General features: G+C 46.4%; 1 protein-coding gene across 1 annotated transcript; it reads right to left on the bottom strand.

Annotated features, from left to right (window-relative positions):
• Nucleotides 1-309: 309 nt before the first annotated feature.
• NCSTN (nicastrin) lies at nt 310-14,794 on the bottom strand. Its single transcript, XM_052796351.1, has 17 exons — nt 14,638-14,794; nt 14,277-14,381; nt 12,697-12,820; nt 12,054-12,172; nt 10,852-10,997; nt 10,514-10,664; nt 9,945-10,054; nt 8,962-9,114; nt 7,455-7,559; nt 7,199-7,276; nt 6,884-7,053; nt 5,556-5,658; nt 5,184-5,279; nt 4,578-4,665; nt 4,289-4,440; nt 3,749-3,961; nt 310-2,219 (listed from the first exon to the last, which is right to left on the bottom strand). The coding sequence occupies exons 1-17, from the start codon at nt 14,747-14,749 to the stop codon at nt 2,097-2,099; spliced, it is 2,148 nt and encodes a 715-aa protein (XP_052652311.1). The 5' UTR covers nt 14,750-14,794; the 3' UTR covers nt 310-2,096.
• Between the last annotated feature and the right edge of the window lie 3 nt (nt 14,795-14,797).

Raw genomic sequence — 14,797 nt, 5'->3', positions numbered from 1 at the left:
CAGCCACTGATAGGAGGGTTGCTCATTGCACTGTCCACAGGGGAGACCTGTTGGCCATCCAAGGAGCGGCGTAGGCACAGACAACGGAGGCAGCTGTTTGTTTGCCTCGCCAGAGAGCAGCTCTGAACAAAAAGCTGGGAGTGGAAAATGGGGCTGGGAGTGGTAAAAGGGTTTACTCCTGTTTGTATGGGGAAAACAAGGAGGGAAAAAAATTCCAACCAGAAAACTTCAGGGAAAGAAAAAGGAAAAAATCAAAAAAGCTCAAACCCGAGCACAGAATCTAGATTTGAAAGACAGGAGAGTGAGCAGTATGGGAAGGACAGACGCACTTTTAATTTGAAAATTATCAAGAACCCTGTGTATATTGACCCAATTTGCTGATTAGCCATCACTGATCCCAACATCTCTCCACACAGCACTGCTCCACCTTGAATTAAGCATTTGCATTTTGATATGTACAAAACCAGAATGAACTTACCTTAGGGAAGGAAAAACACATTCTACAAAATTCTCTGCCAGACCACATGCTGTCTTGAGGTCCTCCGTCTCACCCCAAGTACTTCCATGCACAGAAATAGCTTACTTGCATAATTCTGGGGAACTGATTTTCTGGGGTTCTGACAAAGTTGGAATGAGTCCAAAGATTAGGAGTTAGAGGCTATGAAAATCCTTATTGTAAAGACAAGATATCTCCATGTAAATTGAGATATGAGTTTCTTCAGCATTGCTAGGAGAAATTAAAAGAAATCAGGCACAGAAACATTCCACCAAGTATCAGGAGCAGTTTCCTGATAGCAGGATGCACTAGCAAGTGGAAAAAGTCTCCCTCAGGGTAGCACTGAAAGTACAAGGTCTGAATTACTTTAAAACTCCAGAGTGTGTGCCTCATTGAGAAAAGACTTAAAAACAATAAGCCCTCACTGTCCTCTAGGGAAGGGAAAGTGATGTCTGCTTTAGTGCTAGTCAGCTCTGATTTCTGGAATTAATCCTCTCTACCTATTTTTGAGCTCCTCGCTTTGGACAACAGCACTATTGCACCTTTAAATCACGATTGCTGAAGAACAAGTGAATTTTCATACAAAAGGAACAACCAGGAATATCGAAGTGCCTGGTCAGTCACAACCGCTAGCACTGAGAGTCCAGTCTTGCTGGACACTAAGCAATAGCATCGAAGGAAACAAAGTGTGTGAGCATGCTCATTAAAAAAACATGTTTATTATACCAGTGCCTAGGGATCGACCGAGATCAAGGTACCATGGTACAAAGCGCTGTTTGGAGTGATCGGCCATCCCTGCCTTGGAGAGCTTACAGTCTAAACAACAGCAAGTTAATTCCCTGTCCTGTCTAAGAGCACAATGTCTTTCTTTTGTCCAGCTGTAGAAAGAATTAAAAGTTTCAATGCGAGTCAAAAACCAAATCAGACAAACTCTCTTTCTCCCAAGACCAAAACACATTGCAACACTCAGCGTTTTTGGTCCTTTTGGCAGCAACTAAGACAAAACAGGCAATGGGTTAATTTGTAAGTGGAGATTTTTTTTTTTTTAATTAAACGGAACTGTTTATATATATATGAAACCCAGAAAATATTGCACCATTAAAAAAAAGGACATTTTACACCTAATCATCTGTTAAACACATCTTGCCCTCCCTGCATTGTAGTATACACAGACTCACAGCAACTGTTGGACATTAACAGGCAACCTGTGCTGTCAGACACCATGGAAATCTGCTGGTCCACATACATCCCAGAGAAAATACCTTTACGCTTTCCACCCTTGCCTTCATTTAGGGAACACATCCATCACATTGTCGTCTCAGTGGCATTCAGGACCAATCCTCTCAAGTTGCTCAGAAGTAAGGACAAATTAAAAAGAAAGGTTTTGGGAACTTCTCAGTCACAGTTTCTTTAGGGCTTGGTCGGCACGGTTTTCTGGGAAAGTCTCTTAAGTTTTAGGGCTCAGTTCCCAGAACCCGAGCAGGGAAGCTCTGGAGAGAAACATTTGCATCCCTATCCAGAGAGAGGGGCATTCCAGTGTAGTTTTATCTTTGACAATTGTAATCCAAGGGCTAAGACTTCTCAAGCCCCGAGAGCATCTTCAGTAAGCCACAGCCCCAGGGTCCCGTGGGATGCTAAAAAGTACATCTGCTTTGGCGTTGATAAAATACGTGGCGATGAGAGAGAAGATCAGAATGGCAATGCCCACAACCAAAGTGATTATCTAGGAAGGGATGAGAAACACTTAGCATTGTTGTTACAAACACAGACCTGCAGCACCTCACAATTTGCATCAAATGGGGGTCTCAGAGAAAGCTACAGAGAGCAGCTCACTACTGAGGCACTATGTACATTGAAACAAAAAGATACTCTGAGGACCTCCTAGCCTCAGACAAAAGCAACTGCCAGAGAGGATCAGGCCAGCTTTTGTAGTTATCAACAGAGCACACAAACTGATGTTTAAGAGAAAAAGGTAAGAAAGTTGTATCACAGATAAAGAATGTATTGCGTTTCAGAGTGGTCGACGCAGTTTGCAAGGATTTTTAGCAAGCATTTAATGTGACACTTTGGCTACTCCTGCATGAACTGTCACCTCCTCCCGTGAGGACTGTAAATGCCTTCAACAAGCACAGTTGCTGGCAGAATCAACATCTGCCAATAGCCTTTGCATAACCGAGATTACCTCCTGCTCAGCACCTTTCCTGAAGCCTAAGTTCCAGACCAATAAGGCCTGTCAACCCTTTTCCTTGCATGCTAGGACTGCCATGCCCAGTCTCCCCTGGATATCTCAGAACAGTACTCATACAGCAGCCAGACACTCATGTGCCGCTACAACTCTCTCAGTACATTTTCTATTGGGTCAACACTTCAGGGATGGCTGGGCTCAAACTGTGCCTCTCCAGGGCACCAGTATCTACTGGGCTGTAACAGGCCGACAGACACAGGCAGGGCATTGTGCTTGCCTGACAGTGTTAAAAAGGCCCAGCGCCACACAAATAAATTGCTCAGATTTCAAATAACTAACTGAGAGATGCAACAATTGCCTGGGCTTGCATGGCCTTTGGGTGGCTTACTGCTAGCACATGATGACAACAGCACTGTGCACTCCTGAGTCTGTCCTGACAGGGTATGACATCATTAACAGCCAACCAGAGGGCATCAAGAGAGGCAGAGAGTCCCAAAGTGACTGTACACTTAACCCCTATTCTGCTGGCACTTAAGCCACATCACACCCAGCTCAGGGGTACATAGAATCTGAGACACTGAACCAACAGCAGCTTTCATTTGTGAAGGTTTGTGCAAAAGTTATTTCTGCACGGTTGAGAGGGGATTTGAACTGCAGGAAGGAAGATCTGGGTTGCACATCAGGCAAAACACCTTAACAGTCAGACTCACGGGCTTGTCTCCGTGGGCTTGGGGAAGGGGTTAAGACTCCTGTCACTTCTATCTTTTATTCACAGAGCTCAGCCTGCTCATGGGACTCTTGATTACTCTGCACTGTCTCAGCTCCAGCGACTATATTATTAACCCACAAATGGCTGGAGGTGGTAGGGTTATCACCAGTGATACATTCTTGGTTACCTTGTTTTCAAGGATCAAAGCCTGGCTGCTCTTAACTAGGGAGCTCACACAGGATGATGGCACAAGATCTTGTAACAAACTCTGAACTGTTTCTCCAGCTGTCAGGAAATGTTATTCAAAGCTAGCCACACTTCTTTCTTTACTTTCTTTTTCAGACATGTACAAACTCACCTCTAGTTCCTTGCTGGCTACCAGAAATATTCGGGCATGGATCTCTTTCCACCGACTCTCTGTCCATGTGGAGTACTCTGTAGATCCCCATTGCCTCAGCTCAAAGGCAGGAGAGAGTGCTTTGCTTAGGTGAACAGTTGACCGAACACAGTAAGGGACTCGTGATGTTGAGTTTGGCTCCAGAGAACCCTGCACCCAGGCATATTCATACAGCTGCAAAGAAAACAGGAGAGTAAGAGACAGCAAACAGCCACTAGCAAATAACCAGACCATCCCTTGTTCTGGAACATTACCTGTCTTTGGGGAGAGAGAGAGAGGGGCTTTTCTGACTGCTGTCACTGTAAAGGGATCCTTTTGCCCACTCCTCCCCTGCCCTTTGGCATTAAGAGATGCCTCCTTGCTGGAGGAGTTTCCCAGTTCTCCCATGTGTTATTATGAGCAATAAAAAACAATCCTAACCAGCTTTCCTCAAAAGCAGAAATCAGCAAATTGGACAGCAGATCTGTCCTTACCTATCACCCCACTCTAATGGATACATACTTCTTTCTCACTGCTGGGTGTTTTTTCAGGGTTCAGGCACTCTTCCTTGGTGAGGTTAACAACAGTGCCTGTGAGGTTGGCCAGGACGTACTGTACAAGGTAGGTAGTGTTCACAGGGCTGGAAACAGCGACGTAATGTTGGGGAACATCACCTGGAACAGTCAGAGAAATGGGATTGACGGGGAGACGGCCAGAAGCAGACAATGCTAGCATAGCGCTTTAGAAAGCTGCCAGGTACCATATAGGGTCAAACCCATCCCCTTGTTCTTCTTCCCTATGTTGCTCTTACCCAGAATTCCTTTTATGTCTGGTTTAATGATGGACTGAAACCAGGAATTGTTCATTTTAATCAGAAATCCATACAGCATTCGAGACACCTGGAAAGAGGTGGAAATTGGTTTATACAAAGAGGAGAGAAAATAGCATCTTAACAGCTATACCTCTCAAAATTATTTGGCTTACAGATGTTTTCGCTACAGGGGCCAAGAGCACAGCAAAGGAGAGACTGTATCTCACAACTGTATATAAGTCAGGACTGAGCTGTGAGAATTGGGTTTGATTCCAGCTCCACTGACTCCTTAGCTGATCCTTGTGGCACACACTGCCATTTCACCTCAGCTTCCTCTTCTGCTTTGTGGAACGAGGATAAAGGAGCTCTGTTCTGTACAGGGCTCGTGAAGCTTGATGTCTGCCCTGAGATCAAGAGGCAAGGAACTGGAGAAGGGTGAAAGGTTTTTTATTCAGCTGTGGTGGGGAAAGAGAGAAGGGGGGGAGGCAAAGCCCTCATGGAAACAGACAGGACAGCATGCTGTGTAAACACACATAAACAGAGACAGAAGGGAAGTACGTGAGGGCTCATAAGAGATGCCAGGGACTCAATTCCATCTGCTCGTACCGTTTTTGGATCTGCCTGAATAGCAGAGGTGTTGTTGGCTCCCCCCGCAAGCCGGTAGAGAGCACGGGCGACCACTGTGGCAACTTCTGCCAGGGACTGCAAAGGAAGAGTGCTCTGTGTTAATCAAGATAGGCAGATCCAGCAAAACAAGCAAGGAGAGCAAGCCAGAATCTACACATCCATCAAAATGCTTACATTGTGCTAGCATTTGAGTGCCTATTGCCTTTGTCACTATACAAAGCACTCCCACCTTCTTTCTACCCTTTTTGGAAACAGCTTTCCCCCTCTTCCCATGACCCTGCTTCTATCTGCCCTTACCCAAAGCCCCATCCACCCCAGATACAGCAGCTAGAGAAAATGCAAAGTAGGAACCTTGGCTGTGTCTGTGACATACTCCAAGGTCTCCTCAGGGCTAAGCCCCTCGGGATATTGCATCCGGATGTTCTCTGGAGTGTCATACAAGCTCTGGTAGTATCTGAAAAGAAGGCAAACAGAGGTTGGGGAGGGGCAGAAAGAAACCACAGGGCACGGAATTAAATTCCGAGTATGCCTAAAGCAAACAGTGGGAGCAGTCTCCTGGGAGCAGAGATACAGCCCTGCCAAAGCACTGCCCTGCCACACGCTCCTTAAACCATTTAATGAGGCTTTATAATTAACTTGGCCCTTCCACAGCTTCTCCCATCTGAGGATCTCCAAGCAATTTAGAAGCTGTGATTAGCTTTCAGGTGGACAACAGCCCAATCTATTAAATGGGTAGAGAAACTGAGGCAAGGACAACCCATGCAGAAGGTCTCCTGGGAAGAAGGCTTTTGATGCAAGTCGTGCCAGTGGATTTTATTAATGCCTTATCTTGAAGGCGGCAAGGAATTCCAAGTGAACTCTATGAGAGATTTACACCAAGGCATCTGCAGCACATGCAGTTGAACTGGGAATTGGGCTGAAAGCCCACTGCATGGTCTTTGCGCCTGACATTCCCAGCCAGTCTGGGACTAATCCCCCCAGTCCAAAGATGGGTCACACCGCAGTGAGTTGCGCTTTGCTCCACTCCACCTCTTCCCACCCCTTTACAGCAGTGCAGATTTAGAGGTGAAAGGGAAGCTACTTCCCCCTGATTGCTACAGAGATCCTCAGAAACAGTAGAAAAGGATAGAAGGTGAAGGGAAAGAGACAATTTGAAGAGTTTAGGGAAGAGGGGAGAAACATATGTCTGTCCTCTACCCTACATTTCCACTTCCAAAGTTGCAGAGGAGCAGGGGATACCCAAGGAACATGCTGCAGTAGGGTCATGTGGGGTAAATGAAAGTGCCCTTTCCAATGCCTGGGGCTTTCTGCCATCACAAATAGAAAGCTATACTAAAAAAAAAAAAAAAAAGAAAAAAAAAAGTCAGCTAGCTTCTGGAAGAACAGATGAGGCTTAGGCACACTCAGTTGCCATTTGCTCACCTCTGGCTTCCAGCCAGCTGTGGGGAACATTTTCTGTACAAAACTGGATTTCTTTCGGTTGTCAGAATAATTATGTTGCGCTTGTTCAATCCCATGGCACATGTTTGCTCCTCTGCTCCCCCGCGGGGACTACCGCTCTACATGGATGTTAGGCAGCACACCCCTGGCAGAGGTGTTGCAGGAGCTCAGATGCCCTCTGCCGGCTCTGCTGCCTTCGGCTATGGGCCAGCCTGCGTCCACTGACCCCAGAAAAGTACCTGTTCTGGAAGGCAGTCTTGTGGTCAGTTAGGACCACTCCAGGGATGTGCCGGGCCCGGAGGAAGCGCTGGAAGGAAGATGGGGGAAGAGGCTGCGAATATCCAGCTTCTTGCAAAGTCATGTTTGCTCCCACGCTGCTATTACTCAGAATATCTAGCAAGTTTCTAACCTGAAAGAAGAGAAAATGGCACTGTTCTGCTATTCTTCTGGATGTGTAATTTCTCTGGAAAGGTTAACATCCTGATCATTTGCAGTGTGCTAAAGATCCCACAGCATTTTGGTTAGATGAATGACTACAGATTGCTTTCTATTACCTGCACTTCAACAGATTCATTCATCCGAGAGACAGGGTCTGTATGCATCCATAGAATTGAGTCATTACTTAGAGCCACCTTCAAGAAAAAAAAAACCCCACCATAAGTACATGACTGGACATCACTGAGTCTTGCAGAGCAGGGAGGTCCAGTCCAAGGAAAAAAATCAAAAACAGTGGAAGGCTAGCTGGGAAAACCACAGCTAAATTATCACAGAGAAACAGGGAATAAAAAGGTTCCCTAACTTATCCCGCACCTGATTCAACTCCACAAATGAATGAATGTTGTCCAAGCGGAGAGGAAACTTATCTTTTTCCATATCATACACCATTCGTGAGCTGCCAATATAATCAAAGGTCTCCTACAACAGAAAAAAAATTAATACATGAATCACATACGGAGAGCTGCTTGGCACAACTAACAGCAATATTTGAGGCGCTGAGGTGGAACACAACCAGGAGTTCGAGGGCCAACTGCTGCACCAAGCATTTCTGAAGGTTCACATAGCCTGGCACACACCAAAAGACCAAAGTAAATATTACATTGTGCCTGGCTCCAAAGACAAAGGTGTTGTAGGAGAGGATGCAGCAAAGGACAAAAAGGAAGGCAAAGAGCAAAAAAAACCAGGGGACAGCTACTGAATTCCACAAGCAAGAAAGGCACGGAGGCAAAGTTAGACTTAAGTAAGCATTGATATCTAGCAAGATACTGTTTCTGTGAGTAACAGCAGAGAGGCATTACTACAGCCTTCACTCTGGCATAAGTCATCCTCTTTGTTTTTTGGTAAGGAGGACAGCAAGTCAGGGAAAAGGGCAATTCTCTATTCCAGGAATTAAACATATGAAGCTTTCCTGAAAGGAGGGGTGTCTGTTTCCCTGGAAAAAAGGGAGGGAAGGCTAGATGACAGAAATGAGTTTGTCATGGGAGCTGCAAAAAGCTGAGCATTGCCTGGGGAAGAATAGGTGCCCCTAAGAAGAGAATCCCCACGACAAAGAAGGGCAGTGAAGTCAGCCAGCCACCAGACTTCCCCCTTGACTAATTTACAGCCAAGTCTTATCATTCCTCCTACATCCCGGGAGCATGACAGAGAATGTCTGCTCCATAGCACTGTATGCCTGTCTCCCCCAGGGAAATCCTGACTAGGGATATTGGTGCTGAGGAGGGTGAATGAAGGGAATCACATGGCCACAGCATGGGGCTGTGGGAGCCAGCTTCACAAAGCTGCACAAAAGAAGCCATCAATGTAGATGCCTTGAGGGGAACATCAGCTGTTGGCCATCAGTCCCTCCTCTACGTGCTTGTTCTGCTTTTCCACAGCTGCCAACTCCAGTGCTGGGCTCTCAGAAATGAGCTACATTTTGCTGCTGTCAACACATATATTTTTAATCTAGCCTTTTCTGGGCTTCATTTCAGAATTTAAAGCCTGGCCATTGCAGTTCCTCCTGAACGGGGGTGAGGCAGAGAACAGACATACAGACAGGCACAATGGGAGGAGACAGGAGGGAAAGCAAAGTTTGAATCATTCATCCAGAATGAACTGTGGGGCAGAATATGCGTTGCCCCAGTGGAAGCTCCATCTGCTGTTGTTATCCCAATGCAATTAAGATCCTGTTCTCACTGGGGGAGTGGAGAGAACCATGGTGTGGGGATGCAGACAAATGACTCTGCACGAAGAGTATGGAAAAAGTTCATTTGCAGGGAGCCAAGGGCTGATTTGCTATCTTAGAACAAGCCAAATGGTGGAGCGATGCTGCTGCTCTTACCCCTTGGAAGAAGGTGAACATTATATTCCTTTGCAGCAAATGAACATCTGATGCTTTATGAAGGGCTTCAGCAGCAGCCAAGTGGGTCACAAAAGAAGAGACAGCACTCTCTGCTCCAGGTGCAATGTTCCAGAAGAAGGAATGGCTGTCAATCTGTAAGCATGAACAGGAGGTGTAAGAAATGTGCAAATAGACAGAGGAATACTGTATTGGGAAATCAAATCTATCACCTCTCTCCTATCCCACTCATCCTACTTACAAGGGAAGAATCAAAGCACCCCACCTAATGAAACTTAAAATACCAGTTGCATTGCCATGGCAGTCCTAAGGCCTCAGAGCCCTGCCACCACCACCACCCCTCAGCCCTGATCTGAAAACTGGGATTATCAAGCATGCCGTAATTTTAATGCTAGCATCACTGTTCAGCATGAGGCTCTGAGATGGTGACAAAATGGAGTTTTGAACTTGCATCTCTGGAGAGTGTAAAGTGACTGTAAAACAGACTGCTAGATGGGGAAGTGAACTTCTTTCTCAGCTCTGACGCTGACTCACTGCTTGACACACAAGAAGATCTCCATGTGATCCAGCCTTTCCCCCCCAAAAAGATACAGATGAGCCAACCATGCCGTCTCCCTCTCTGCAACGCTTTCTGAGGATGTGAAGTATCTTAGGAAAGCATAACAGACATGCTAGCTATTTCTACTTGTCTGGTTCCATCAGTGAAGAAAATGCTGAAAAAAGTCTCACATAACAAGATGGAAAGAAACAAAAGGCAAATGTCCTTATACTGAAAGAGCAGGTAAACCCACCAACTAAAAGGCTTGTACCTGTAGAAACACAATAGCCAGTCAGATCTAAAAGGTTTGGAATACAGGAAGAAATGAAAAACATATGAGAAGTCTATTCCCACGAGACCCTAAGCCCACATCTTCCCAGAATCCTTCCAACCCATGCTCTACAAAGCAAGATTAAGAGGTACCTACTCGTGTAGCGACAATAATAACTTCCTTCTCGGGATCGACTTTTCCAGAGGAATTGATAGGTTGCAAGGTGCTCCACACATTGTAATCAAGAAGAGGATCACATACAACCTCTAGGAAGCAGAAGCAACATTACTTGAGACTACAGCAGTGATAAGTGAGAAATGAGCTTTCTGGTCAGCTGTAGCTCATCAGTGGGTCTATCAGAGGAGCACGCTTTTGCTCAGCAGGGGTAAAGTCACTGGCAAAACATTCACCAAGACCAGGATTTCAATTCATGTACACACAGTCTAATGGAGCAGTAATCTCAGAGCCATTCTTGATGATCTATGTAGCAGGTATTAGGTACCTTTCTCAGCCAGCACCTCTTCTACATATTATTTTCTAAACTGATGACAAACATAGCCAAAAATTCCTTACCACTTGAATAGTTTATTTTGGAAAGGCTCAGTTGGCAAGCAAGCCTTTACAGAAACTCTAAAATCTTCTTTCTTTTGCACAACTGTATTCCACTGGGATTTTTACCACCAGCCTTATCCAACATCACGACAAGGAAAGAGGAATCTGCTCACCTGGATTAATGCTGAAGGTGCTTTGGAGGGAGCTGCGTCTCATGCAGGTAACCGTGCTGGTGACAGCATGCATGTGGGAAAAAAGCTGCATGGCACAGAGAGGGTACTCGGGGCCAGATCCGTCACGAGGAACATTATGGTCTTGATAACACTGGATGGAAGTAAAATCATTACAAAACTTAGCCTTTCTGTAACAGCATTGTATACTGCATATAAAATTGGACGATACATTTTTACTGTAGATTTCAACATCTAAGCTGAGAGAAAACAAAACTTCTGCCCCCTTTCCCGAATAGTGCAGCAGTTCCCCTCTCCTACTCACTGAGGAAGTGCAGTACCTGCTTAATAACTTGTGTCTCATTGGCATCTTCAAGGAGAAAAATAGGGAAGTCAAAATCCTCATACGAAAGCCCACTCCCCAGAGGATTCCACACAGTCTTATTGCAGTGTGCAAACTGAGGGCCATAATCTTTGGAATAGACACCTGGAAACAGAAAGAAATGGACAAATCTGAGCCTGCATGAGAATAACAGACTGCAGGAGAGGTAGGGCCTGCTGAGAAAATAGCAGCAAATACAGAATGAGCACTATTATGGGCTGAGGAACCAGCTGACAAAAGCTTGGAGAGATGGAGTTGGTCACTGTATGCGGCAGAGTGGCAGAGACAGAGCGCTGTGCCACACAGAGAGAATGAGAAACATGCATGCTCAAAGCCATCACATGCCAGGAGGCTGGCATGAGCACTCAGTGAGCATTTATCACATGCTGAGAGAGTGGAGGAGGCACACAGAGAAACATTATATTTCAAAAGGAGGAACATACAAACCCGTATTTTCTGAGCTCATCATGTGCTGGAAGTACCCCTAAGGCATCCGTAATGTGCCAATCATTTTAACACCTAGATACTGTGCAAACAGCATGAAGGCAGAGACACAACAAATGCCAGCACACCAAACTCATCTCAGGAGCATACATGGCATCCTTCACAGCAGAAAGCTTTGTGCAAACGATAGAAGGTGTAGCAATTTCTCCCCTCAAAGTGCAATACAGTAAATTTGCTGCATGAAAAAATAGTGAAATGAAAACCTAACTGAAACCACAAGGGGAGTTCAGGGAGGCAGAATGTAATTTTAAAAGGTAGCAATTGGCCTAGAGAGGTTAACACACACTCCACTCAATCTATGCAAACACAAGATGCTTTAATGATCACGTGTGGACAAAGTACAACTTTCACATGTTAAAGAAGTTACAACAACCCTTGGTCAGGTTTAACACTTTAGTGACTTAATGCTGTTTTAGCCAGCTTATATAACAGTCTTCCCCTAAACACCTGCCCCAGCCTTTGCTGAGAAATGATGAGATTCCAGCTCAGGCCAACTACTTTGAAAGAACATATTGAGCCTGTTATCTTAAACACCATTTTGACATTAAAGTGCAGCTGCAATTTCAGCTATCCTTTGCGCTTCTTTCTTTGACCATACAATGTAAAGGCACTATTCCTCCTCCTCCTAACAAGGATAAAGACTTAACATTTCCTTACCAAACCCATCATTGGGGCACTTCAAACCAGGAGAGAATCCCTGGGGAGGGCTAGGTTTGGAAATGGCTACAGCAAGGCCTGACACTCGTGAGGTTCCCTTCAGCTGCAGCATTACCCTCCTGGAAGACAGAAAATACAACAGAAATTATGAATTAATTAATGAAGAGTTACAATTCCAAGACATGCTAATGCTGGCTTATTACAGTTGAGCATGTCATGATGCTTTTGATCAGAATAACCAACACGTCCCTTTTTCTTCTCAGAACTGCATAAGATTATCCATATAGCAACAAGCAGAAAACTTCAGCTACTTCTTTCCTGCCCAGGAAGAGATGCGAGCAATCTTAATCATGTTGCTTAATGAACTTTAGTAACTGCTACAGTGATGCACATGGCATGAGAATTTACACAGAGCAGAGCTCTTGTAACAGCAAAGCAGCCCATTTAAGAAGAAACAAATTCAGGCACTAAACCACAGTAAAATCACAAATGTTTCTACCTCACTATACTTCAGTGCAGTCAGGGCTGATTCTGCCATCTGTCACTTGAAAAATGACATTTTCATCACCAGATTAGGGACCCATATTGGTCTTTAGGGCTTCAGTCAACCTGGGAAGATAAAAACTGATGATGACTGACTGACCTGTTGAAGAGGTTCCCATCAAGCAATATCATGTAGGGTGGATGTGGGCCATCAACAAGCACCCAATTCAGGTCCTCCTCCTTCTCAACCATGTGGATCACCCCCGTATCTCCGCTGATGGAGGCTGCAGAAAGAGAGTGTGCCCTTCCTGTTTCACAGTGATCTACTTCATTCACACCCCCAAACCATCCCGGAATAGCAGAGCAGTGTGTTACTAAGGGCTTCAGGGAAGAACACCTCATGGGATTAGAGGGCTGGAGGAAGCAATTTGGTGAAATGGCACCATTTAGCTAGAGCAGGACAGAAAAAGGAACAGTGGCTTTTAGTAGGGGAAAAAAGAGCTGAACAGCATAGATTAAGAAATAAGCACTCAGGCTTTGAAAGCATCTTTTGTTTAAGCACATCAAAGCACTTAAGGACCTTCAGCTAACTAAGCACTAGGAGTTTCCTGTGACTGAAGAGAATAAGGAAGGACAGCAGGAAACTGAGGCCCTGAGAAGAAAGGCACACAGAGGAGACAGGACCTGCCTCAAGGACCACAGTCACAGAAGCAGTTCAGTGCTGCCCCTCAGCAAAGAGTAAAGATTGCAAATTCAGAAACTGAGAGCTCAAAGACAGCTCAGCACGAGGCCCAGAGGAGCACAAGGGGCAAAAGATTGTGACAGCAAAGGGGACTAGCAACAAAGCAGGTCCACTGCTTGTCATTTTGCCCCGTCCCAAAGAAAACAGATGACAGACAAAGGACTTTCATAAGAAGCTACTGATAAAAACAAGCATTTTGTCAACCCCCACAGTTAGTAACCGCTGTCACTGTCGGAAACTGCCTGTGACCAGGAAGGCAGGACTGCGTACAGCTGTCTGACCAAACACTAGGCTCACACAGAGGGTGGAAGACGAGGCAGAGAACCTTGTACCCTCAGTTGTCTGACAGACCAAGTGCAGCTGTGCTGCCCTGTAGCGGCAGCTGACAACCTCTGCTGCAGGGAGTGGCTCACCGTGGAGGCAAAACTGAACCGGAAATGAGCAGAACACTGACTCACATTATCTTCAGCCAGCTTGAATGGGGTTCCCTTGTCTATCTTTTAAACAGTCATGTGGTCCTGCCTTCCCCATTTCAACATGACAAAAAACCTTACAAAGTTAACAAGCACTGCACAAGCAGCTCAACCAAGCTCCCCACTCCCTTCAGCCATCACCTTCTCACTTCTTCACTTCCTGCTCCCTTCCTCTCATACTTTGTTAACCCCTAATTGCATTCTGCGGTGCTCACAGCTTTGCCTCGTACCCCTAGAAGCCGTGGCTTTGTTCTGCCTTGTGTGTGCACTGACTGCAAAAGCTCAAAATGCTGCTCTCTGCCTTGGCAGGGATTTTTGAGGTTGTAAGAACACAGTCTCTCTAAGGTCTCCACCCCTCAGTTTAGCAGAAACAGGTCAGCATTACTAAAGCAGGATTAGAAAAGAGGGAAAAGATTGCTGAAAACAAGGGTGATACTGATCTAGGCAAGTCCAAGAGGAGAGCTGCATTAGGCCCCATCACAACCATGCCAAGGAGCTGCGCCAGGGCCCCGCAGCTGTACTCACACTGGCAGCCGATCTGGTGGGTGGCATTCAGGAGGCGAACACACGGTGCCGTTTTGTTCAGGGGGATGTAGATCTTCCTCTCGACAGAATTCCCCTGGCAGGAGCCTAGGGAGAAAACACAGCCCCACCTCAGAGGGGGACAAACCAGGGGCTCTTCGCATCTCAAAAGGCTCTCCCCAACTCGGGGAGGGAGAGGGAAGACGAGCCCCTCCCCAACTCAGAGGGCGACAGGCAAGGGCTCCCAGTGCCGCCACCTCAAAGGGGGCCAGGCGAGGCCCTCCCTCCGCCTCAGTCGCGGAGCGGCCCCAAACCGGGGGAGGCCAGGCCTGCCCTGCCCCGCCCCTCTCCCAGCCAGCCTCACCCGCTGCCAGCACGGCGAGAAGCAGCCCCCACCATGCTGGGAGCTGGGCTCGGCAGCTCCCCGCAGCAGCCTTCATCCCCCGGCTGCCCCAGGCTCTCCCCGCCGCCGCCATCTTCCCAGCCCTTCCGCTTCCTCCGCCGCGGCCACGCACAGGCGCCGC

This window comes from Harpia harpyja, chromosome 9 (assembly GCF_026419915.1).
Source record: "Harpia harpyja isolate bHarHar1 chromosome 9, bHarHar1 primary haplotype, whole genome shotgun sequence".
NCBI classification, from domain to species: Eukaryota; Metazoa; Chordata; class Aves; order Accipitriformes; family Accipitridae; genus Harpia; species Harpia harpyja.
The sequence above is the reverse complement of the archived record's forward strand: the minus strand, read 5'-3'. Positions and strand labels throughout refer to the sequence as shown.